General features: G+C 42.3%; 1 protein-coding gene across 1 annotated transcript in view; it reads right to left on the reverse strand.

Annotated features, from left to right (window-relative positions):
- LOC126512345 (beta-galactosidase-1-like protein 2) overlaps window positions 1-17,061 on the reverse strand; it is a 38,587-nt gene extending 21,526 nt beyond the window's left edge. The window contains exons 1-7 of the mRNA XM_050160077.1: window positions 16,970-17,061; window positions 16,223-16,420; window positions 11,856-11,924; window positions 10,698-10,793; window positions 9,750-9,858; window positions 6,143-6,235; window positions 567-648 (exon numbers count right to left, since the gene is read on the reverse strand). Coding sequence (XP_050016034.1) covers window positions 567-648; window positions 6,143-6,235; window positions 9,750-9,858; window positions 10,698-10,793; window positions 11,856-11,924; window positions 16,223-16,420; window positions 16,970-17,061 — 739 coding nt within the window. The remainder of the gene's footprint in view (window positions 1-566; window positions 649-6,142; window positions 6,236-9,749; window positions 9,859-10,697; window positions 10,794-11,855; window positions 11,925-16,222; window positions 16,421-16,969) is intronic.
- Between the last annotated feature and the right edge of the window lie 9,983 nt (window positions 17,062-27,044).

Below are 27,044 nucleotides of genomic sequence, written 5' to 3' on the forward strand. Positions count from 1 at the left end.
CACACACACACACACACAAAATTATGGACGAGAGCATTGGAAGAGAATGGAGTTGACAAAATCACTTAGAGAGAAGAATTCAAGAATTGCTCTATTGCTTTTCATAATCTTGGTCCCTATGCATCCATTCTCTCCTCTTTGCATGTTGATCCCATGTACACATGCTAAGCAAGTGCTCTACCCTGACATTTACTCCCTCCCACCCGACTCCCAACCCTGCTTTTATTCTCTGGACTCGTTTGTTCCTAGAACAGCCAGGGCTGGGTCCATGGCAGTACGACTGCTCTGAAACCCCTCCATTCTGTGTGGTTCAGTCAGGGACTCTTGTCAGAATTGGAGACAACTTACTTGTGCCCCAACTGTTCCCTGTGCTAGGCCACTCAACATTTGAAAGGGAGGAGTAACGCTCTGGTCATAACAGCTGCTGTGCACCAAGGTTGGGCCCTACGTCCTAACTCAGTTTTGACCACAAGTTCTTACCACCAGGAATTGGAAGGATGACGTATAGAAAGACCTGTGCTTTTTCAACTTGGCCAGTGTAGAAATAAGTGCAATCAATATCATACCGTTTTTCAAGTGGCCCTTTCTCAGATTCAGGCCATCGTCTGCAGTCATGAGCAGCTCACTGATCCCTCTTGACACCAAAGCCTGGGGAGAAAGTCAGTAAGAGAAATAAATGGGTTGCCCTGGGCCCATGAGTTTGCTTCTTCCTAGGGGTGGAAAAAAAACCAAAAGAACTATAGCCATGGAAATACCACCATTCAGTTGAGACATGGAGTGGAAGGCTTCATTCCCCATGCAACCACTTTTATGCTATAAAGTTAAAACAAACATATTGTAACTATAATTCTTACTTGATACATGTCTTATTATATGTAATTTTACTATGTTAAAGTTAAAACTTTCCTCTTTTTCTTTAAACAGAAAAGGGGAGGTGATGTGGGATTCCCCTCTGCCTTCTTTCTCCCAGCATTCCCTTTAGTTTTTCCCACCTAGCTCTTTCTGCCCTGTTCTGCTATGGGCTCAAAGCAATCCTTTATTAGTCATACATTGACAGATTTTTGTATGTTGAACCAGCCCTAAATCTCTGGGGTGGAGCCAACTTGATCATGGTGAATGATTTTCCTGATGTATTCTTGGATTTGATTTGCCAGTATTTTATTGAGTATTTTTTGCATCAATGTTCATGAGTGAGATTGGTCTGTAATTATCTTTCTTAGTAATGTTTTTGTGTGAGTTGTGTACCAGGGTAATTGTAGCCTCATAAAAAGAGAGTTTGGCAATGTTCCTTCTGTTTCTCCTGTGTGGGGCAATTTGAAGAGTATTGGTATTAGTTCTTCTTTGAAATCTTGTAGAATTCTGAGCTGAAACCATCTGGTCCTGGATATATATTTTTTTTGTTGGGAGACTTTTGATGACTACTTTTCTTTCTTTAGCAGTTATAGGTCTATTCAATTTGCTTATGGTCTTGATTTAATTTTTGTAAGTGTTATTTATGCGTAAAATTGTCAGTTTTCTTTAAGTTTTCCATTTTGGTGGAGCACAGGTTTTTGAAATAGGACCTGATGATTCTTTGGATTTCCTCCATGTCTGTTATTATGTCCCCCTTTTCATTTTTGATTTTGTTAATTTGGATATTCTCTCTGTGCCTTTGGTTAGTTTGGGTAAAGGTTTGTCTATTTTCCTGTTTTTTTTTTTTTTTTAAAGAACCAACTCTTTGTCTCATTGATTCTTTGTATTGTTTTCTTTGTTTCTATTTTGTTGATTTCAGCTCTCAATTTGATTAATTCCTGTTGTTTAGTCCTCCTCAGTGAGTTTGCTTCTTTTTGTTCTAGAGTTTTCAAAAGTTCTGTTTACTCACTCCTGTAGGATTTTTTTCCAGCTTCTTTATGTAGGCATTAGTGCTATGAACTTTCATCTGAACACTGCTTTCATTGTGTCCCATAAATTTGTGTATGTGTTGGTCATTTTCATTGAATTCTAGTAAACCTTTAATTTCACACTTGACCCATTGATGATTCAGGTGAGCATTGTTTAATTTTCATGTGTTTGTAGACTTTCTGGAATTAGTGTTGCTGTTAAATTCTAATTTTAAACCATGGTGACCTGATAAGAAATACGAGGTTATTCCAATTTTTTTTGGTATCTGTTGTGGTTTGCTTTGTTACCTAGTATGTTGGTCAATTTTTAGAAGGTTCCATGAGCTGCTGAGCAGAAGGTATATTTTTTTATGTTTGGGTTAAATGTTCTATAGATGTCTGTTAAGTTCATTTGCGTCATAACATCTGTTAGTTCTCTTATTTCTCTGTTAATTTTCTGTCTGACAATCCTGGCCAGTGGTGAGAGTGGGGTGTTGAATTCTCCCACTATTAGTATTTGGGGTTTAATGTATGATTTAAGCTTTAGAAGTTTGGGTTTATTTTTTAAGATGTGAGGGTGCCTTTTATTTGGAGCATAGATGTTTAGTATTGAGATTTCCTCTTGATGGATTTTTCCTGTGACTAATATGAGATGTCCTTCATTGTCTCTTTTGATTGATTTTAATTTAAAGTCTATTTTGTTAAATATTAGAATAGCTACACTAGCTTGTTTCTTAGGTTCATTTGGTTGGAATTTTTCCCCCAACCCTTTACTCTATAGTGATGTCTGTTTTTGAGGTTGAGGTGTGTTTCTTGTATGCATCAGAAGGTTGAATTCTGTTTTAATATCCAATCTGTTAGCCTGTGCCTTTTTATAGGTGAGTTGAGTTCATTAATATTAAGGAATATTAATGACCAGTTACTGTTAGCTCCTGTTATTTTAGTTTTTGTTGGTGGTGATGTTATTATGTGTGTTTTTTGGAATTTGCTGCTGTGAAATCATCTATTGTCTGTGTTTTTGTGGATGTAGCCAACTTCCTTGGGTTGGAGTTTTCCTTTAGTACTTTGTGTAGGGCTGGGTTTGTAGCTAGATTTTGGTTAAATCTGATTCTGTCATGGAATATCTTGTTTTGTCCTTCTATGGTGATTGAAAGTTTTCCTGGGTATAGTAGTCTGGTCTGGCATTCATGTTCTCTTAATGACTGCATAATGCTTGACCAGGACCTTCTGGCTTTCATTGTTTTCATTGAGAAGTCAGGTATAATTCTGATATGTTTGCCTTCATATGTTAATTGGTCTTTTTCTTTTGCAGCTCTTAATAATCTTTCTGTATTCTGTATGTTTAGTGTTTTGATTTTTATGTGGCAAGGGAATTTCTATTTTATCCAGTCTATTAACGGTGTCCCATATATCCTGGATATTTTGTGCTTAGCTTTTGTTAGATTTAATGTTTTCTTTGGCCAATGAATCTATTTTCTCTATTGTATTTTCAGTACTTGAGATTCTCTCTTCTATCTCTTGTATTCTGCTGTTTATGCTTGCACTTGTGGTTCCTGATTGCTTTCTCATAATTTCCATAATTCCCTGGGTTCATATTTTCTTTATTTTCTCTATTTTGATTTTTCAAGTATTGAATAATTTCTTTCATCTGTTTGATTGCTTTTTCTTGGTTTTCTTTAAGGGATTTCTTGATTTCTTCCATTTTTTTTGTTTTTTGTTTTTTTTGAGACAGGGTTTCTCTGTTAGCTTTGGTGCCTCTCCTGGCACTAGCTCTTGTAGACCAGGCTGGCCTTGAACTCCCAGAGATCAGCCTGTCTCTGCCTCCCGAGTGCTGGGATTAAAGGCGTGCACCACCACCGCCCAGCTTCTTCCAATTTTTTGTTTGTCTCTTCCTCCATTTCTTTGAGGGAATTTTTTATTTCCTCTTTAAGGGCCTCAAACATTCTCTAAAAGTTAATTTTTAGATCATTTTCTTTTGCTTCACCTATATTTGAGTGATCATGTCTTGCTGTTGTAGGGCACTAGTTTTTATTGGTGTCATGTTGCTCTTTGTGGTGGTGAGTGTGTTCTTAACTTGTCTACCCATGTTTTCCTCTGATTGGTGTAGATGGGGCTGTGTCTCTTGTGAGCAATCTTCGAGGTGCCAGTGGATCCAATGCTCAGATGGTTGCTCCTTGTGTTGCATTCAGGGGCATGCTTCCAGCCACCCCAGAGTTCACTTGGTGTTCCTGGGTGTAGCTCTGCAATACCGGGGGTCATCCAGGCCTGCTCCTAGGGAGGTTGCATGCTTGGGGCAGCTTCTGCTGAGGTCGCTGTCTTGTGCCTGCTCTGGCAGTGGTCACTGGCTCAGACCTGTTTCCGTAGATATCCCTGTCCTGGGCCTATTCCTGCTGAAGTCTCTTGTTTGGGCCTGGTCCAAGGTCTCTGGTTTGGACATGCTCCCTCAGAGGTTCTTACTCGTGTGGGACCTGTGGGACCTGCAGAAGTCTCTCGCTAGGGCCTGCTCCCTCAGCAGTGACTCCCTTGTGCCTTCTCCTGTGGATGTCATTGCCTCAGGTCTGCTCCTGAGGAGGTCACAGTCTCAAGCCTGCTTCTGTGGAGGTCTCTGCCCCAAGTCTGCTCTGGCTGAGATACTTGACTCAGGCTTGCTTCGGAGGAGAGTGCTGGCTCAGGCTTGTTCCCACAGATATTCCTGACTCTGGTCTGCTCCCTCAGAGGTCCCTGACTCATACCCTGTTCCATAGAGGTCTCTGACTCTGGCCTGCTCCTTTGGCGGTTGCTCCCTTGTACCTACTCTTGTGGAGGTTCTGCCTCAGCTCCCACTGACTTTTCTATCACAACTGCACAGTTGAGCAAAGTATTTCCTAAAGATTTAGTTGGAGAACCTAGACAGAGATAGAATGTAAGGGCCTGAGGTCTCAGTAAGGAAAAGAGGCAATAGCTGATCCTAGAAAATGGGATGGTGAAAATATTCAGTGTCTGGAGAAGACTGGATGCATAACAGCACCTGCTGACAAGCCTGATACTTGAATTCAATTCCTGCGACCTACGAGGTGGAAGAAGAGCCTACTTGGCTCCCTCAAGATGTCTTCTGACCACCACATGCACATGGCGGGACATATATCCTGACACATATAAAGAAACATTAACTTTTACAATTTAAAACCTTTTGTAATTTATTTTTTAAAAACTGGGTGAATGACTTTGTTGGTGGAGTGCTTGTGTATCATGCAAAAAGCCTTGAACTGCAGCCTCAGCAGCACATAGACTAGATGTGATGATAACCATTTCCTATCCAAGCACTTGGGAGGTGGAGGCAGGGGGATCAAAGATTCAAAGTCATCCTGACAGCAGGAGGGCATGGGACCACAAAGCCAGAAGTGGAACAAACGCAAGGCAACAATGCTCCAGAGCTAGGCCAGATGTATTGGCAATGAGTGTCAACAGGCTAATTCCCATTCACAAGGCCTGCGTGCTGGTGGTTGGAAGGGTGATTGTTCACGCTCAAACTGGCAGGATCTGGAATCACTGGAGGGATGGGCTTTTAAGCCTATGCAGGATTGTCTCAATTACATTAACTGAACTAGGAAGATCCATCTGAATTGTGAGCAGGATCATTCTCGCTCTGGAGATCCTGGGCTCCATAAAATGCAGAAAGCAGGCTAAGCACTAGCGAGCAACCATGTCTCTCTCTCCCTCTGCTGCCTGGCAATAGAAGTAATGCGAGCCGCTGTTCCAAGCTCAGCTGATTTCACTTTTCCCCAGCTGGCTGGACTGGCCATTGAAGCCTGAGTTTAAATTCATCAGAATATTTTACCACAGCCACATAAAAGGAAAGTCAGACAGTGGTGTTTTGAGACAGGGTCTCATGTCACACAGGCTGACCTCCAACTCACTATGTAGCTGAGGGTGATCTTGAACTGTCGACCCTCTGACATTCACCACTCCCAGCGCAACAGCAAATCTAACTGTGCAACTTATGTACTGTTTATTCGTATCCTAAGAAATGGTTACATCTGAAAGTAAAAGAATGGAGAAGCACATGTTAAATGTCACTCAGAAGGAAGCTGAGAGTCCTAGAGAGTGAAGCTGTCCTAGTGTGGGTCTCTGCAATCTGTCAGAGCCATCCGTGTTATTGCCAGGCCATTGACTAGAATATAACCAAAGATCAAACATAAAACTGGACCCTATCCATCCGCACAGTTCACAGTTCCAGGCAAGCTACAGGCATCCGGGATGTGTTTGTGCCACAATATAACAAACCACAGAAACAGAGCACTTACCGTTTTGACATATGCCATATACTTCTTATCCATATTGTAGGAGCCATATTCATTCTCAATTTGCACAGCGATGATAGGGCCTCCTTTTGTATACTGAGGGTCAAAGGAGGGAAGAATAGAAGAATGAGATATTGATGGGATTAAATAAGACTGGATTTTCTGAATTCTAGGCACACACACAATAACAGCGCACCCAACTCCAGACTGTACCTCAGTGTTGGTCATTTCTTTCATTCACCATCAGTGCCTCTATGTGAGAAGTCAAATGCTTCCAAAATAGTTCCTTTAAAAGTATCCCCTGAAAAACCACCATTTCTGCATACTTTAATATGTTCATTGTGAGGGCTCAAACTTCCAGAGACACCCTCCCCATCACCCAAGAGTTTCACATTAGGGACACTGCTTTTGGCACCGTCATCTTCATTTAAGATGCTTTAAGGTCCTACGTGAAGATTAACTTGCATGGACCACCAGCCTCTCTATTGATTCCATCTTGTCCTTTTCACTTTCATAGCCAAACTTAAACTATTTCCTCAAACTTCCTTCAGGAACATGTAGGCTAACCAGAAGGTGTCTCACATGTGGGGAGAAAGACACTCTAAGGAATTCAACTCCATGACAATGTTAGCGACATGGGAGTGTCCAGGATTCTGTACTCCTTTGACTGAAGTGTTTGCACACCCAAATCTGACCATAATGACTGAGGAGATACTCAAGACAGCCAGAGTTGAAATGGGAAGATAGTGAGCAAGCATCTATCCTAAGCAAGCAAGCATCATCCCTAAGTTATTTAGCAGGGAAGTAAAAAGGACACCAAGATTAAAGGTGTGCTTTAATTTTCTAAAGTGCATACTCTTAGCTGACAAACATGGAAAGACTTTCAAAAGCAGCTTCTTCTCTTTTGTCTTAGGCTCTTTATCTTTCTGATGAAGAATAGAGCAGAAAAGAAGAAAGATTCAGAAGCTGTCAGGACCCAGAATGACCTGAGGCAGAAGAGCTGGAATGTGATAAATTTGATTGAAACATTCTAGAGAGGAATGCTCAGTAGTATGGGTGTACTGACCCATGAGGCTGCAGGGGGTGTTCCAAGAGCTCTCAACATCACCTGGACAAAACTCATCCCTGGATGAGGCAAAACTCACTTAGGGATTCCAGGTTGAAGTTTCAAGGCTGCAGTATTCTAACTTAGGAAGGGTGAGCACAAACGGCTGTCTTCTGTTCAGTTCTGTTCTGGAAACAGGTTCTCACTATGGAGCCCTGACTGGCTTGGAATTCCCTATGTAGATGGTTTGTCCTTGACCTCACAGAGATCTGCCTGACTCTGTCTCCTAAGTGTTGAGATTAAACATGTACACCACCATACCCAGCTTGTTTTTTTTTTTTAATTTTTGAGGCAGGGTCTCTTGTCTCAAACTCCTTATGACCAGGAAGACAATCTTGAACTTCTGGCCCTATTGCCTTTACCCCATAACTTCTGGGATTGCAAACTTGGAAAACCACACTGGTTTATGAGATGCTGAGGATTGAACTCAGGGCTTTTGTGGAAGGCAGGCACTCTACCAAAACCTGAGATTCTATTTGTATGCTGTCCATATAATAGCAACCAGTTGCTTGTAGTTATTGGTACAGTGAAGAAGAAGTATGTGCCCTGGAAACTTAAGTTCTAATTGTACTTTGTTTACATTAATTTAGGTAGCTACATGTGTCTATGGACACCATGTCTCTGAAAAAGGCCATCTTGCCTATCTCTCAAATGTGCACTGGCTTGTGTAGTTGGTCACTTATGAGTTTTAATAGCTTTCTGGAGCAATGATAGTCTATTCCCCCAAAAAGTTCAACCATGTGAAACATTCATCTAAACAAACGCATGTTTTGGCATTGCCTCCATTTAATATATACTAATCTAAAATAATTACTGTGAGGATAAAATAAGTTTGGTAAGTACTGATTTTGTGATGGTTTGAATGGAAATGGCCCCCATAGGTCCATAGGGAGTGGCACTATTAGGAGGTGTGGCCTTGATGGAATAGGTGTGACTTTTTTGCAAGAGGTGTGTCACTAGGAGAGTGGGCATTGAGGTCTCAGAAGCTCAAGCCTGGCCAATGTGTCACTGTCACTTCCTGATGCCTGCAGATCAAGATGCAGAACTCTCAGCTACCTCTCCAGTACCATATCTGCCTTCATGCTGCCAGGCTTCCTGCCATGATGATAACGAACTAAACCTCTCAACTGTAAGCCAGTCTTGATTAAACTTTTCCTTTCTAAAAGTTGCTGTGCTCATGTTATCTCTTCACAGCCACAGAAATCCTAACTGAGACCAAAGTAATTAAAATTTATCACTCTCTACTCATTTTCTACATGGAATAGACATTCTTCAGCCTAATGTGCAGTTCTGTCTCAACTGAAGCCAACCTAAATTGAAAATATTGTTTTGGGGCTGGAGAGAGGGACTAGAGGCTAAGAGTACTGGCTTCTGTTCATGGGGACCTGGGTTCAACTCCCAACACCTACACTGTGGCTCACAACTCTCTGCAACTCACTCCCAAGGGCCTCCTTGGGCAATGTACACATGTGGTGCACAGACATTCATCCAGGCTCAGACATGTGAAAATAAATAAAACCTTTTTATAAAAAAAAGATAAGAAAATATTGTTTGGTACAAAGACACTAAACACCGAGGATTGCAGCTGAGAACCCCAAATCACTAGAGGACACATTATTTTCCTTGGGAGAGCATGGCTGACCAGGATCTGTGAACCCATTACCACTGCCTAATAATGCAAGAAAACCTTACAACACTAATTGTTAGATCAGGAAAAGATCTAAGACTCAAATTCAAAAGTCAAACTCAGGGTGGCAAAGAGAGGCAGGAGAGATGGCTCAATAACTAAGAACCCTTGATGCTCTTCAGGAGGACTGGGGTTCATTTCCCAGAAACACATGGTAGCTTACGACTCTTTGTAATTACAGTTCTAGGGGATCCAACACCCTTTTCAGGTTCCTTATGCACCAAGCATGACAGTACATACATACATACATACATAGATACATACATACATATGCACACACACATATAGTTATAGGTAAGATAAAAATAAATATTGAAAAAGTCAAACTGGGAAGCCAAGATAGCCATCTTAAAGCAAAAAAAAAAAAATTACCACAAAACCTGATGACCTGAGTTCCATCTCACACAATCGATCAGTAGATAGATGATAGATAGATAGATAGATAGATAGATAGATAGATAGATAGATAGATAGAGCAGAATTTAACAGCTGGTGTGGGAAGAGAAAAGGAGAGTAATTAAATCCAGATCCTGTCCCTGCTTTGAGACAGGGTCTCAATAGGTAGCTCAGGCCGGATCCTGTCACTTCAACTGTCAAAGGCAGGAAATACAGCATGAGCCATCATGTCCTATTAGAGTCTAAAGGCAGAAGCTTCCCTAGAAAGAACCTGGAAATCCTGGCTGCAAACACACACAGTAGCCAGCATATGCTCCCTGCTTCTCAGAGCACAGAAAGGAGCAAGCAACAAGCCGCAATGAGCCAGGAAGTTAAGCTGGCAATCACTTCCCTTACCAGCAGAGACGAGGACTGGATTTTACCTGGAACATTGCTATCTTGGGAACCAGATGATTGAAATACTCATTCATCGCTCTGGTGAATCCCTTGTAAGTTGTCCGCAGCTTCATTTTGGGATCCTTGAGTAACCAGCTGTGATTGAAAAGGTGAGATTCAGACTCAGGATGGGAACCGGTGATAGGAAACACTACGGCAAAGGAGATCTAACACAGGGCCCCTGTTTGCAAGGCCATAGAGACGGTGAGATGTGGGGATGTGGTCCAGCTCCAAGAAAGAGCAGTCTCTGCCTATGAGAACATCCCCATGCCCCAAAGATGTGGGGGCTAGGGGAATTTGTAACTGTGATTCAAGACAGAGCTCACCAAAGTACAGCCCAAAAGCCAAGTCTGACCTGCTCTCTGATCATTAAATAGTTTTGTCAGCACAATTGTACCCAGTTGTTCACATACTTTTCTTCAGTTTTCAGGCTAATTACAGAGGCTGAATGTGGCTTGGAAAACCTAAAATATTTGCAATTAGGACTTTGTATCAAAATCGTACTAAATAGCACTGACTATCCTAGAAGCCTACATCATTATGCAGCCCAGGATGGCCCCAAATTTGTGACCATCCTTGCATCTCAGCTGGGATTACTATCTAGCCTTTTTCAGGAAAAAATTATCAGCCTGTATTCTAGAATGAGACAGTCATAAGGCTGTTTGGAGGTTCTTGGTTTGTGTGTGTGAGGGATGGAGAACCTGACCATCCCGGAAAATACTCAGCTAGAAAAAGGAAAACAGCACAGATAAATGGTCCTGCTACCACATGCTTAAACTTTGAAAGTGTTAATTAAGAGAAAACAGCCAGATTCAAAACCGTACCTGTAAGTACCTGCCATCAGGAAACAAAATGGTGTAAGTTTTCTAAATACATCCAGAAATAAAGCCCTGTGAATGTGCTTCCCACCCAGGGACCTTCAGACCACAACTCACCTGGGCAAGCCTCCAAGGTCCAGGTCACTGCCGATGTAGGGACCTGGGCACAGAATGACCCAGAGCCCCTCGTCTGAAGCCATGGTGACAAAAGCTCTGGAAAGAAAGCAGTCACAGTGACATTTTCCTCAAAGTAATGGCTTGGCATAGCAGCTCTCTTCCTCTTTCCTTTTTTTCTTTCTTTCTTTCTTTCCTTCCTTCCTTCCTTCCTTCCTTCCTTCCTTCCTTCCTTCCTTCCTTCCTTCCTTCCTTCTTTTCCCTTTCTCTTTCTTTCTCTTGTGGACTCAGTACCCAAATGGACAATGACTTAGACAACAGTGTTGAAGATTTAAGACAAAGGTACCCTGAATTCTCTTTCAGTATTATTTATTAGAAGAGAAAAATATGCCAGTCAGAAAGATCCCATTTAAATGAAAACAGACTTTTACTTTTGCAGGGACGTGAGGCTTACATGTTACAGCATCTAACATCACCTTGAGTGACATGAACTGCTTTTTCACGTCTCTGACTTTGCCTCTGCTGCACACAGTCCCTTCCCATTTACTTCTGAGCAACTTCTAAACTTGACTCAACTTTGTCATCACCACTGTCTTTCCTGACTTGACCCTAGCTGGTTCTGGAATAGGTTGTATTGCCTCAATATGTTGTATTGGCCTTTCTCTCTGCACTATAAACTATAGCTCAGAAGTCTGACACTATAGCTAAGAGAGCAGGTTCTTCTTGATGCATTCTGTAGGATGCCGGCTAAAACAAGATGCAGACCATACTGTAATAGTAGGCTATGGCCTGTATAAGCCATATACCAATGACTCAAGGAGGCTTCAAGTCAGGCAAAAAGTTCTTAGAGCTTTTGGCTGGCTATTAAAACAGAATTATAGGCCAAGGGTTGATGACACATACCTTTAATTCTAGGAGTAAGAAAGCAGAGGCAAGCAGTGCTCTGTGAATGTGCGACCAGCCTGATCTACATAGAGAATTCCAAGCTAGGTGGAGTTACATGGTCTAATAGACCCTTCCTCAAAACAACAACAACAACAGCAGCAACAACAACGACAAAAACAACCAAGAAGCAGGCTATACAGCCATTCCTTCACCCAGTTCCCCAAGCACATCCCTATCTGAATTTCAGAGTCAAGTAATTAAAGTATGAATACATACATGAGGTCCAAGTTTTCAGTGAAGTGAAATTGGCCCACTGTTGGCTCATGGAGGTTCCAAGGAACATGCCTGTCATGTGGAAAAAGAGGAACATAAGAAGCTCTCCCATCATGCACTTCTTCAGTACTGACTGCTCTAGTTTTATCCTAGAAGCAAGCGTCTTTCACTTGGAGAAAGTGGAATGTTTCCACACTGAAGCCCCCAGTGTGGCACCTGCATTGCAAGCATGGAGGAGCCTGAGGCAGGAGGATCATGGGTTAAAGGCCAGTTGCCTATATAGCAAGCCCTGTGTGAAAAGCAACCTTAAAAACACACAAAAACTCCAAAGCCACAGAGAAACCCTGTCTGGAAAAACCAAAAAAAAAAAAAAAAAAACACACACACACACACACACACAAACTGTTGGGTGTGGTGGTACATGCGTATAATAGCATCACTTTGGGGGCTGAATGGAGAGGCTCTCAAGTTTGAGGCCAGCCTAGGCTACATAGTGAGAGTCTGCCAAAAAACAAAACAAAAGAAAACAAAAACAAAAAATACCAGACCTGGTGACACATGTCATGTCCTTATTTCCAGATACGGGTGATAAGGCACAGGGATGCACAGTTCAATGACTAATTCTGGTAGAGAGTTCAAGGGTAACATCAGCAATTTAGCAAGACCCCGTCTCAAAATGAAAAGTAAAAAGGGCTGTGCACCTAGTTCAGTGGAGTGTGTGTGTGAGAGAGAGAGAGAGAGAGAGAGAGAGAGAGAGAGAGAGAGAGAGAGAGAGAGAGAGAGAGAGAGAGTAATGGAAGATATTCTGAGTATAATAAAGAAAAAGAAATAAAATATCCTCTCACAAAACTCCCTCCAACCCCCTAAAAAAGAAAGTTATAATGAATGAAGCTATTGAAAAGTATAATAGGATAAAAAAGAAGATTGAATAAATAGTGCTTTAATGGAATGTGAGAACTGGTCAAGGATCTAACATACAGGTCATTGGAGCCCTACAGCAAGGAATGTAGTGGAAAAAAGTCAAACTTCTCTGCCAGGCAGTGGTGGTGCACTCCTTTAATCCAAGCACATGGGAAGCAGAGGCAGGGTAATCTCTGAGTTTGAGGCTAGCCTGGTCTACAAGAGCTAGTTCTGGGACAGGCCCCAAAGCTACAGAAAAACCCTCTCAAAAACCAAACCAAACCAAACCAAAACAAAACAAAACAAAACAAAACAAACAAACTTCTCCAAATTTGATTTAAAAAAATCAAAACAACTATATATAGAATCTGCCTCAAGAATCTCAACAGAGGAGATGGCTCAGTGGTTAAGTACTTGTTGCTCTTGCAGAGGACCCAGGTTTGACTCCCAGTATCCTCAACTATCCATAACCTCAGTTCCTGGAGTCCTCTTCCGACCTCCGCAGGTCTGTTTACTGCAGATCCAGTTCTGGTAGACAACTTCTCATGCTGTTCTGTGGGTTACTTTAACATCTTTTTGTCATATGCATTCTATTTCTTTTTATCTACAATATTTCACATATATACACGCATTTTATATAAATGCATATGTAATATTATATACTGAATATATATTATATATGTATATATACACAAGATAAAAGATAAGCAAGATGTATACACAAGATTATATATATGATAAAAACATATTATATATCTATATGATAAACACATTGTAGTGTGATTATCCTTAGAATTCCATGTGGTTTTTTTTTAAATGAAAAAAAGCAGTATATGTAGCCATGTGGGTGAGTCTCCAAAACAATCTTTCAGTTTTGTTCTTGAGTTTTGTTCTGTGGCAGGGTCTCACTATATATCCCAGACTGACCTTATGCTTGTGATACTCCTGATCGACCTCCTATGTGTTAGGCTCACAGGTGTGTATTGCTGCTCTTAGCCCTTGTTTTGGGGTTTAGACTCTGCCTGCTTTTGAACTGGAACTTTCTCCATCAGACATCTTGCTCGTAAGCCTAAAGACTTCAAAGCAAGTTCACTCTCTTCTGTCTAGAGTTTCCAACCTCCTAACTGCAGCCATGAAGAGTTCCCATCCCCCACAACTTTGTGAGCAATTCATTATAACCACCCTTTACCTGCTGTGGTGGTTTGAAAGAAATATGGCACCCAAAGGGAATATCACTATTGGAAGGTGTGCCCTTGTTGGAAGAAGTTTGTCACCGTGGGGGTGGGCTGTGAGGTCTTTTTCTCAGGTTTCCCTGAGTGGGACAGTCAGTGACTTCCTGTTCCCTGCAAGATGACGCACTCTCAGCTTTAGCACCATGTCGGCCTGCACACAGCCATGCTCCCTGACATGATGTTAATGGACTGAATCTCTCAAACAGTAACAAGCCAGTAAGCAGCTCTCCTCCATGGCCTCTGCATCAGCTCTTGCTTCCAGATTCCTGCCCTCTTTGACTTCCTATCCTGACTTCCTTGAGTAATGAACAGCAATGCTGAAATGTAAGCCTAATAAACCCTTTCGTCCCCAACTTGCTTTTTGGTCATGGTGTTTCATCACAGCCATAGAAACCTAAGACACCTGCTGATTGTGCTTCCCAGGAGAAACTTGACTACCACAGAGGATTCTGAGAACACAGCCTAGCAGGAGCTGGTCCTCACAAAGAGAAGCCTTTGCTGGAGCCCACATTGCTTAAGAAAACTCAAACTTCACCTCACAAGCTTAGATTCAGTGCAGATAATCTTAGTGGTTTAAAAACGCTGAGATAGGGAAAGGCTTGTGGGGTGTGGTCCCCACATTTTAATGATGTTTACCTCCTGGAGCATAAATTCTCACTGTAGAGAGTTGAGGAATGTTCCCTTCTGCTCCTTCTGTGGAGGGAGACAGTGACCATTTGACAGGCACACAGAAGATTTTCTCAGCAAAGGCTCTAAGGAGACCATTTCCCTGAATCGTAGCCAGCGTGAAAGAAGTCTGCTTCCAGTCTCCTCTCTACTTGACAAATCTGTTTCATGGTAGCAAATAGGTACCCCAAGACATCCATGATATACTGCACACCTTTCTGGTTAGTTGCTATTTCGGTGGTGGTTTTTGATTGTTGATTGATTGGTTGTGTTTGTTGTTTTGTTTTCTTGACAAATATTATGCAGCCTAGGCTAGTTTCCATTTTCTATGTAACTGGAACTGGTCTTAAACAATTCTCCTGGCTCCTTTTCCTAAATATAGATTCTAGGCCTATTCCACAAGCTTGATATGATGACTAATCTTTTTTTTTTAAAGATTTATTTATTATGTATGTAGTGTTCTGCCTGAATGTATGAGTGTACACCAGAAGAGGGTACCAGATCCCATTATAGATGATTGTGAGCCATCATGTGGTTGCTGGGAATTGAAATAAGGCCCTCTGGAAGAGCAGCCAGTGCTCTTAACCTCTGAGCCATCTCTCAAGATCATGATGACTAATCTTGGTTGTTTCAGTTAGGGTTTCTATTGCTGTAAAGATACACCATGATACAGCAACTCTTATAAAAGAAAACATATAATTGGGGTCTGGCTTACAGTTTAGAGGTTTATTTAGTCCATTATCATCAAGGTGGGAACCATGCAGGCAGGTAGACATGGTGCTGGAGAGGTAGTAGCTGAGAGTTATATATCTTGCACAGGTAATAGGAAGTCGTCTTAGACACTGGGTGTGGCTTAAACATATATGAGACCTCAAAACCGGCTTCCACGGTGACACGCTTCCTCCAACAAGACCACACTTGCTTATAGTGACACTCCCTTTGAGGGCCATTTTTTTAACCACTAATGATGATTAAATCTGGAATTAACTAAAACTCAAGCATCTACCATGCTTGTGAGGGATTCTCTTAAATGGATCATTTGAGGTGGGAAGAGATGCCTCAAATGTAGATCATCTGAGGACAAAAGACTCACTCTAAAATTTGGACGGCCCACGAAAGATGACATGGAAGAAGGAAGCATTTGATTTTTGCCTGCTTTCCCTCTCTATTGCTGGCAAGTTTATCTTTGATGGTATTAGAACCAGTTTCTATGGGATTCCAATGCAGACTGAAGAGAACTTTGCAACTCTTGAGAACTTTCGTGGGACTCGAGCACCAGATTGGGGCTGCGAAGGCACCCAGTTTCATGGACTGAACAATTCTCAGATCCTTGGCCTTTCCACCAGGACACATCCTACTCAGACTACAGTAAACCACTCTATTAATCCCGTATGTATGTATTATGTATGTATGTATGTATGTATGTATGTATGTATGTATGTATACTGTCCCTTTAGGAAACCCTAACTAATAATTATCCTTCTTACTACTAATCTAAAAATGACTGTTCAAATGAAGTCTCAGGATTCATTTGAGCAAATTCTTCAACAAGAACCAGGAACAGCAACTCACGTGGTAAGGGTGTTGAAGCCACCAACTTTCATCTTCCTCAAGCTGAGCCTCCAGTTCTGCCTCGGTATCCGGAAGTAGTCCATAGTGCCAGATAGGATCCGGAATGGGGAACCTTCCAGTGTGAACTGTGATCCCTCAACTTTCAGACCTACCTTTCGAATCCGCAGCAACAAGGGGGTCAAGTGAGTTTGATTAAGCCTGCAAGGACAAGAAGGTGTTCAAATCTAGAGCACAGGTTGCTGAGCCAAAAGGCCCAGGAAAGCTGGAGTTCAAAGTCAGTCTGGGATATAAAGCCTGCTCTGTTTCCAAAGAAAGAGCAGCGAGGAGAGGAAAGCAAGGAGAGGGAGGGAGGAAAAGGAAGAGAAAGGAGCTACGATTGTGGCTCAATGTGGAAAGTGCTTACAGATTCCCAGCATCCAGGTAAAGGCCACGCATGTCAAACGTAACAGTGCATGTGTCTAATCCCAGCACCCTTCTATGGGAATGGGAGGCAGAGAGAGGAGAATCTATGGAAGCGGTAGACAACAAGGGAGCCCCTGTCTCCAACGAGGTAGAAATCAATGACTGACATCTGAAGATGTCCTCTGACCTCCACACATGCACCATGTCACATGCACACAATCATGCACATATCCATCATATGCTTGTGTGCACATTCGCACACACAAGAGTTTTAAAAAGCTTTTTCCTTGGGGACTCTAGGTATACCTTACATGGGACCTCTACAGTGGTATGAAATATACTTACCTGGGTAACTGCTTATCCCTGGACGGAGCTATCACGGACAAGGCAGAAAACAGACACAGAATACACTCAGGTCTCCCCAGGAAGGTCCACATGCTAAATGGGACAGAATAGGGAGGTGAGAAATAGGGGTTGAGAAGAGACTCAGCTAGGGGCTGAAGGAGGCCTTCCTTGAAGAAGGGAGAGGGTGGTCTACTGCAAAGACAAAATTTGTTCCTGGGCTTTTGCATCAGCTGGAATCCGGACAGCATCTTGAAGCCAAGGCTGCTGGCTGGAAGAAGAAAACAATAGCAATTGCTGCCCATATAGTTGGGTTCTCGGGCACCATATACATTTTGATGCTGGTCAAGGTCCAGTCAAGTACTGTTTTTACTACAGTGGAGCATAACCCTGAGACCTCCTACAGCTGCCCAGCTGCTGAGAAATGGACCCCAGTGCTATCCTGCATAGCAGAGCAGGAATTTCTTCACAGGGCAGATCAATTCTTTGTCTCCAACTCCATCTTTCATTTATTTGTTACTGTTGGAGCTCAACCCAGATTGCCAGAGCTGTTGGGTTTCCAGAATACAAATCTTATTGTCTTTAGGGCCTGTTGATGTCTTTTTGGTGCCCATTCTGGGAAATGCATCAAAACCTCATGACTTCAGGCTAGACAGAACTCACTCAGTAGAGTCTGCATGTCACTGTTCCAGGGTGTGGGTGACACCTGAGCCTACGGTGGTGCTTGACCCTACAAAGTTTTCTAATTAAAATGGTTGATGTTCCATTTTGTTTAGTTTAAAAATAATTTAATTAACACAAACTTATTATATGCCTATTATTAAATCAATGAAAAATGATGTTTCAAATGCATCATCCTTTTATTCTCTCTCTCTCTCTCCCACACACATACACGTCTTCTCAACCTGGAGTAATCACTCCTCCGTATTGAAATCACCACCACCACCACTAACATCAGTATTTCTGCATAAATGCTAAATTGTTAGCATTAGTAAAAACATCTACATCTAGGCAGAGCGGGGAATGGGTAAAAGTTTGGAAAGTCACAGGAAAATTTAAAAACAACCAAGCTTTAAATGAAGCAAAGACAGTGAGGAAGTGCTGTCCGGACACAGGGCAGCTTTGGGAGCTAGGAAAGCATAGAGGACGCTCTGGCAAGCCTTCCAGGGAGAAGAGCAGGCATGAAGCAAAACTTCAAGGGAACCTGAAGGAGAGCCCCAAGGGGAGTCCTCAGCCAGTCTCTGCAGAAACCCCCAGCAGAGGCAGGCAGCTGTTGAAGCAGGGTATGCCAGAGTCCACGGTGCAGAGAGGACAGCCCAAAGAATATGCATCTGGGGACAACTTGGCAGTTCATCAGGCCAAACCAGGCTTTGCCCTTAGCTGTTCCAGAGACCACTGGCACCAAGTTATGTTCCCAGAGCCTGGCACCATCGCACAGCCTTGTCCAGGTCGGGCTCTATACTGCCATGGTGGCTCTGCCCGCACCGGTGGCCACAAGCCAGTACCAGAAGGCCTGACTGGCACATGCCAAGTGCTTGCCACACACGCCCTCCCTTGGACACCAGCAGTGCATCAAGGGCCTCTAGGAGATGCCGGTACCTTACTGGAATGGTATCTTCTCGAAGCCAGTCACTGTCAGCCAGCAGCCACAGCACTGCACCGCGAGCCTCTCCTGACCACTGTGGTCTGCAGCTTCCTGTCCCCACGTGGGGCAGGCTGAGCTCAGGTGCCCAGACACTTGTGGTCTTTCCCTTCTCTCAGACTGTGGGTGTAGGACATCGTGGGAGAAAGGACACTCTGTTTCATATTCTGTCAGCAAAATTAATCATTCTTCCAGCTCCAAAGAAAGTGAAAATTCCTCATTACCTGCAAAAGAGCAGGGCAACCTGTGGGCTCAAGCCACCAGCAGGCTAACTTCCCCCAGAGTTGGCCAGTGCTCCCGTTACTGACTTCTCCTGGGTCAGACTGTATTTTCCAGGTCTTCTCCTTGCTCGCTAACTGTGGCTCGTGTTACACTTTCCTTTGGTTTTTGCCACTCAACAGTTGCAGTCTGACGCTGGATGAAGCGCTGAGATTAATGATCCTCCCTCCCCCCCAATTGATTTCCTTTACTGAAGACTTGCACTTATTAAAGAAGAAATCTCTTCTCTACTTGTGGTTTGCAGACCATTGTCTTTCCCCTGTGCTTTCCCTGGAATGTGTCAGCATAGATTCTCTTTGGAAATCCAGTCAGCTAATGGAGTTTACCTTTTCTGTCACCTTCTTCATTTACACTATGATTCTCCCCCTATCCCCGGGCAGGGTTTCACTGTGCAGCTCAGGCTGTCCTGGAACTTGCTATGTAGACCAGGATAGCCTCAAACTCACAGAGATCTGCCTCTGCTTCCCAAGTACTGGGATTAAAGGCATGTGCAGGATCACCCATTTACCACTAAGATTTTAGCTCATGATTTTCCCATAAATTCTCCCTTACTTGTCATCACCCATAACATTTATGTTCTCTACTTCCACTTTTACTGGTAATTCCACCTTTTTAAAATCTAACTGAGGTGGGCAACTGTAGGGATAAGCCCTCCCCTTGGGGGCGGGCTGCCCTCGGGCGTAAGTTTACTGATAAATAGGGCGTGCAGATGCTGAGCGTCCCTTCCTGTCTCCGCAGGCTACTCTGCTGGAACCTTGGTTTCGTGAGTCTGGTTTTGTTATTTAACTTGTTCAAATACCTAGTATCATTGGTGCTCATTAATCCAACCGCGGCAGGTAACAATGGCCCGTGCTCTCCTGTCACAGTCTGGACTCACACAGATGGGGACAAGATACACAAAGAGCCTGTCTCGGGCTCTTTCAGGAGATTGTCTCCCTCTGTTACCTGCTGCTATCCTTGGTGTTTCCTCACCCATGACAACCTTTTTAAGTCAGGTGCCTTCTTACACTGCTTCTGCATCGTAGAACTCTGCCTCACCAGCCCCAGACTGCCCAGAGCCAAGACACTTGGTCCTAACACTTCCCAGACACAGTAGGTTTTATCATCAACTCTTCCAAACTGGCTGTCACCATCCTTTGAGTTTCCAGTTTTCTCTCATTTATTTCATTGACAACACTCATTTTGTAATATTAAATAATCCACGTGACTTTTCATCGTTGCTGTATCATTGCCATTGCCTGAGTTTTTAAATGTAGCCCTGGCTAGCCTCCAAGTTCTGGGTTCAAAAACCTGTGCCAGTGTATATTGCTTTGTATTACTCTTACATGATTATTTACATTGGCAAACTGACTGGCAGACACTACTAGAATTACAAAGACTTCTACATAAGAATGTCATTGCACCAGACGTCAGGCATGCCTATAACCCAACACGTAGGAGGCTGGAAGCAGAGGTACATGTGAGTTCAAGACCAGTCTGAGCTCCATAGTGAGCTCAAGGCCTGCCTGGGTTACACAGTGAGAGCCAGTCTCAAGAATCCCAAAATAAATAAACAATAAAATACTGCTGAAAGGTGAATAAATATTTAAAGCTGAGATGTCAGCTGCATTGAATTTACATTTACATACTTACTATTGGGCACTTGCATTTTCTAGTTAGCGTTTTTTACATTTTTTTCAGTATCCCCAGTTCCCCCTTGACTTTCCCTCTTTCCTTCAGTTAGTCATTACAACATCTGTATTGTATACCCGTTGATGTTCTGCTGCTGCTCATATGGCTATCTTTAGTATTTACATGGTAATATTTGTTTTAGATTCTTGTATGGTCTAGTCACTCATATGTCAAGAGGTTCTCCAGATACCTAGTCCCCTATAGCCCATTTCCTTCTAATACTTCTATAACTTTTCATTTGAATCTTTGGTCTTTAAAGAGTGAATTTAAATATAAGTGATCAAAGTGGGTAAATTTGACTTTTTTAGCTACAAATTATGAGCAGATTACTCTAAAATTTGATTCTTTTCTCATTTTGAAAAAATTATGTATTATACACTTGTATACTAAATTAACAACTCTATTTGCTTCTGGATTAGTTTATTTCATTGCTCTTTGTATGCTGGATCAGTTACATACTAAGAGTCTAGCGCTTGCCAGACACAGTTTCAAATGTTTCGTATGTCCATTCATGTATCATCAAAATAACGCTGGTGCTTGGTGCTCTTAGCGAAGTTTAAGATAAGCCTCCTATTTTAAGCTCTGTTAAGAATGCTGGTAATGCAACAGTGTGGGGGAAAGCCAACAAAAATCTGTCCTTGTGGAGCTTACATTCTAGCACAGCAAAACACAACAGAGAGGAACAACACTAATATTTATACTGTGTTACCAGGTAATGGGTATGTTGGGGAAAGACAAAGCAGAAAGTGTGGGAAGAGTGGAGAGGTGAAGAGAAGAGAAGAATGATGCCAAAATCAGACAGTGTTTTAGGCAGGGGGTGTCAAGTAGGGTCTCCCACAAGGGTGATGATATTGTTGTACCCAAGTCGCGACCCCCAGAGAGACCACTGGGATCCAGTCAAGTCCAGAATGCCAAAGCAAGGTTTATTCAGTGCACATGTGCTAGTCAGCCAGGCTGGGGACTTGTCCACTACTCACGACGCAGTACAGTGGGGAAGAGAGCCCCTCATCATTTGGGGTTGACATTATATAGGCAAAAACCGCAAGCCAGGTTCATTCTGGGTCAAGGGAGTTGGTCTTGTATAACAGCAGGTGTGTCTTATCTCTAACATGCCCCCTCCCCAAAGTGGTTATGTCTAGCAGGCCCCCTCTCCAAAGTAGTTATGCCTAGCAGGCCCCCTCCCCAAAGCCCTCCCCAAAGCGGTTGATTTTCCTGCTCCCTGATAGCCCACAGAGGTAGGTGTTAACAGGTGGCCTGCTGCCAGGAACACTTTGTGGTCTGAGCTATGAGCTCAGTGTCCTAGTTAGACATCCTGTTTTCAACTAGTCCTAGATGCCTTGCATTTGATCCCAGTGCCCTAACCAGCTCCTAAGCAAGCACAGAGTTCCTTAAAAATTTTCCATGTCCTTACAATATGTGAGCAACTTAAGTAAAAAGTGAGTTGTCTTAATGCATAATGTAAAACCATCTTAGACAGGACTGCAAGAACAAAGGCGCCGTGGCAAGAACACTTTGATGAGCTGGAGAAAGCCATAGAGGCACGAGGAACTTAGGAAACTGGAGGCTGATGGATCAGAGAGGCTAATGCACAGCCTAAATCTGTGGCATCGGGAGATCACAGGAAGGGCTTTAGTTTTTGCTCTAGGCTGGGAAGGCGTTGGGGTGTTTGATCCAATGAATGACATGATCTGAGTTGCATATTAACATAATCTAAAATGCCAGGGTCAAAATGAAATGATGTGGGTGTGTCTGTATGCTGTGAATGTGTTTTATTACCATTGGTTAATAATGAATCTGATTTGGGCAATAACCAGGCAGAACAGAGCCAGGCAGGAAATCCAAGCAGAGATAAAGGGAAAAGAAAGGCAGAATCAGGGAGACATCAGCAGCTACCAGAGAAGCAAGATGTGAGGTAATGCTATGGCCACGTGGCAATGCATAGATTAATAGAAATGGGTTAATTTAAGTTGTAAGAGCTAAGTAATAATCAGCCTGAGCTGATAGGCCCAATAGTTTGTAATTAATATTGAGCCTCTGAGTGGTTATTTGGGAACTGGCAGATGGGAGAGAAACTTCTAGTTACAGATGCCGTGGGATGTTCTTCTGTGTGCTGTGAAGCTGTGAATGTATTTTATTACTGGTTAATAAAGAAGCTGATTTGGCCAATAGAATAGAATCAGGCTGGAAATCCAACATAAAAATAAAGGGGAAAAGGAGGCAGAGTCTGGGAGCAGCCACTGGAGGAGTAAGATGCCAGAGCAATGCCTGTAATTCATTGGGTATGTGGCGATACACAGATTACCAGAAATGGGTTAATTTATTTGTAGAGCTTGCCAGTAAGAAGCCTGAACTAAGAGGCCAAACTGTTTGTAATTAATAGTAAGCCCCAGAGTGTTTATTTGGGAACTGGTAGGAGAGAAAGCTCTAGTTACAATGAGGTGAGAAGACATAATGGATTAGACCAGTCCTAAAGAGGTAAAGCCACCATGACTTACTAATTGGCTGGATGTCATTGTGACGTTAAAGGGTGACTCCAAGGTATTTTCTCCTGGAAAAAGTGGGAAAATTGAGTTGTCATTGATTAATAGAAATGAAAACAGGAACTTAGGTTTTTTTTTCCCAAATAACACTAAACTTTATTAAATAAAAACTTCATGAACACAAATGTAAGATTTACAGTTAACAGAAGAATTAAATTAAAACTACAATTAATTAATTAATTTAATTTAATTTTACATCCTGGCAACAGTTTTTCCTTCCTCTTCTCCGAGTCTCTCCTTATTCAGCCCCTCTCTGTTCCCACCCCCAATTCACTCCTCCATTTCTGCTTAAGAAAGGGCAGATCTCCCATGGGTATCAACGAAACATGGCCTATCACGTTGCAGTAAGACTAAACATCTCCCACATATTAAGACTGGGAAAGTTGACCCAGGGTGACAAGTAGCCTTCCAAAAGCCAGTGAAAGAGTCAAAGATAGCCCGTTTCCACTGTTTGGAGTTCCAGAAGACCAAGCCTACGTCAGTTCCATGCAGGCTTTCTGGTTGTCGGTTCAGTTTCTGTGAGTTCTCATGAGTTCAGGCGGTTAATTTTTGTGAGTTTTCTTGTGGTGTCCTTGACCCTCTGGCTCCCACAATCCTTTCTCCCCCTCTTCTTCAGGATTCCCTGAGCTCTACCTAATGTTTGGCTGTAGGTCTGCATCTGTTTCTATCAGTTGCTGGATGAAGCCTTTCTGATGACTATTGAGCTACATACCCATCTATGAGAATAGCAGAAGACAGAATATCATTAGGAACATTACAGATAGCCAGTAGTATTCAGTATTAAAACCTAGCATGCACTGAAACCTGGACTATAAAAAGGAGGAAAGGGGCGAGTATAGATTCCATAGCAAACTGAAGCACACAGGCACCTTCTGGATCCTTGCTGACGGAGAAAGAGAGTGCCTAGTCAGGATTAACGTAGGTTACCAACATGATTTGCTCTATGTAGGATTACAACGCAGGAAAGGAGATGCAAGCAGTCTGTTTCACAAAGCAACAGCTCCACGTACAGCTTGAGGTCATGGGAGGTGGCAGGTAAGGGAGTGGGGACGGCTCAGCATATCTCCCTTGCCCAGAATAAGGGAATTCCTTGAGAAACACTGCAAGAGTCCCACCTAAACAACAACAAATAAACAAAACTGCCCAAAACACAAGGGAATTGGAAATGATATACCTTTAGCAGTCAGGAGTTAGGACTTGTGTAGGCAAAACTTGCTTTTTTTTTTTTCTTTAGAATTTTGAGACAGAGTTTCTCTGTAGTTTTGGAGCCTGTCCAGGAACTAGCTCTCATAGACCAGGCTGGCCTCAGATCTGCCTGAGTATCCTAGTATCCTCTGGCTACCACCTGGCTAAAAATTAAGGTTGTTTCTTAAAAGGATGGAAAGGGATTGGGTGCTGCCTCATTGTGGGGAACCATTCACTAGAGGGGCCCAAATCTGAGTCTGAGGTTTGGTTAACAGTAGTCTCCCAGTCTCACTTTCCAGTCCTGGAACCAGAGGTACTGCTTAGCCCTTTTCCCCTGGACACTTGCCGAGGACAGCCTACTGGGAGAGACCTCTCCGTGCAGGGCAGCATCTAGAGTTCCCAGGTGGCACATATGTCCCCAGAGTGGGTCTCACGCAGAGCCTGGCAGAAAGAGGGGACATCAAACACACTGAGAGACTGAGCTCAGCCTGAAAGATGTTACAGCCTCCAAAGTCAGGTGTTTTCTCTATTTCAGACAAGTAATACCAAACATTAAACAGACTTGGCAGGCTGTATTTATATATTTAGGGGTGTATGTGTAAAAGCCATGATTTCAAGAGGGAACAAGAAAGGTACATGGGAGGGATTGGAAGGAGGAAAAAGAAAAATGACATATTGTTGTAGTGTTTAATTAAAAAAACAACATATATACATACATCTATATTTCGTATATATAGAGAGAAGTAATCAAAATGTATAGCTGCTTACAACATTGCTAAGTAGATAAATAAAAATGTAAGTTTTCCTTAAAAAAAAAAAGAATTACCTACACAGCTACTAAATCGACGTGAAGAGGGATTTTTCAGCTGCCTCCAAGTGCATAGCGCAGAGCTGGTTTATTGTGTTGGAACAACAGGGGCGGAAATCTGGCTCTGCTTCTGTTGCCTTTGTCTTCACACTTGGTTGTGGTGTTGTAATCACTTTTAGGGAAAAGGGATTGGGAAAACATTTCTATTTGTGAAGGGCCAGCATTATGGGCCACTGATAAAGATATACTTACAATTTTCTTATTGTATTTGAACATGGTAGAACTGTGTACTGAGCACACATTTGCATGCATTAAGTGTGTGTGTATGAGCGCATGTGCATGCATGTGTGTGTGTGTGTGCACATGTGCATACAGCAGGCAAGCATGATTTCAGAGCAAGTAAACTTTAAATAACAGATTTCCATCTAAACCATGCAGGTCTCTGTCAGGGGCTCAGTTTTCTTTAGTTTGTCTTCTTTTAGCTTTAGCGGGCCTGTTTGATTTTGATGTAAAATCGTTCTAGTCATATACTATGTAATGGTCTGTAATTGTTCTGACATTTGCAGTGACGTGTTTTTCTGTTGTTGGTGGTTGGGTTTGTTTGTTTGTTTTCAGGTTTGCTGTTGATATTGCTTGAGACCAAGTCTCATATAATTCATGCTGGCTTTAATTTTTTTCTATACTCAAGGCTGCCTGAATTATAGGTGTGCATTACCTCAGGTGGCTCAATTTCAATATAATCTTAAATTAAACTGACATCTCAAATCTAGTTAGTGCAACTTCATTTTCTTTCACATTACTCAATTTTCTCATTCTTGCATTGATTTTAGGAATTTGTGTCATTTTATGTTTCTCTTTATTTAATTTTCTATTTGCACCTGCTACCTTTAATGTGAATGATCACTTATGTTACTGGTTCTTTCAACTATAATTTTATGATCTTTATTTTACTAAAGTGCTGAATAATTTTCTTGGTTTGTGTTTATTAATTTTTTTTAATTTGCAAGATTTTTTTCCTGTGTTCATCATTCATTAGGACTGCTTAGCTTATTTTCATTTGTTCCTATTTCCAAATAATGTAATTAGAAAATTTCCATTTCTGAACATGTTCAAGCTCATATGAGTATTGACAGTGGATATTGTCATTTCATCCTGAATAGTCATGTATATTTTTTTCTTCAGCACACGAATCATCTATGTGTATCATTTATTACAAACATCTCCATGTCAAGGCTTGAAACATGACTCGAGCACAGAGCACTTGCCTACATTCGTGATCTCCCAGCTGCAGTCCCCAGCAGACATAAATTAGACATTAGGGACACATGGAACTCTATGCTCAAAGGAGGAGGGGGAGGGGAAGGAAAGAAATCTGTGCTTCTCTTTGAGGTTTTTGAGAATCAGGAACTGCATCCCAAAGGAATTATATTCCCATTTCTGGGAAGTATCACAAGCAAGATAGCTCAAGATGACCAAATGGCTAATGGACAACGTCCTGAATCCAGTCTCCTTGATAACTATGCATAAGTGTAGACAAGAAGACCAAAGACAAAAGCAAACATTCAGTGCTTTAACAATCAGACCTGAATGCTTGAAGCCTGACTCCAGTGACTTGGGACGTCTTATATAGTTAGAGTTTAACTCCTAATGACACATGGCAGCCTTTAGCCAAAGAGCAAGTCCCAGGATAGGCAACTGGTTCTCTAAAGGCTAATACCTAACAGGACAGTGAGGAGTCTGCTCATCTATCTGCATCTTGCACTTGCATATAAGGTAACTTTAATTGGAGTCTGGGTCAGCAGTTCTTTGAGAGAATCTGCCTGCTGCATCCGTCTCTGCTAGCAGCATATTTTCTTTAAAATTTTTTGTACTTACTATTTTCTAGTGATGCATTTAAGAGCACTGACTGCTCTTCCAGAGGATCTAGGTTCAATTCCCAGCATCCACATGGCT

The sequence above is a fragment of the Alexandromys fortis genome, unplaced genomic scaffold (genome assembly GCF_014885135.2).
Source record: "Alexandromys fortis isolate MF-2015 unplaced genomic scaffold, M_Fortis_MF-2015_v1.1 scaffold_108, whole genome shotgun sequence".
Classification (NCBI taxonomy): domain Eukaryota; kingdom Metazoa; phylum Chordata; class Mammalia; order Rodentia; family Cricetidae; genus Alexandromys; species Alexandromys fortis.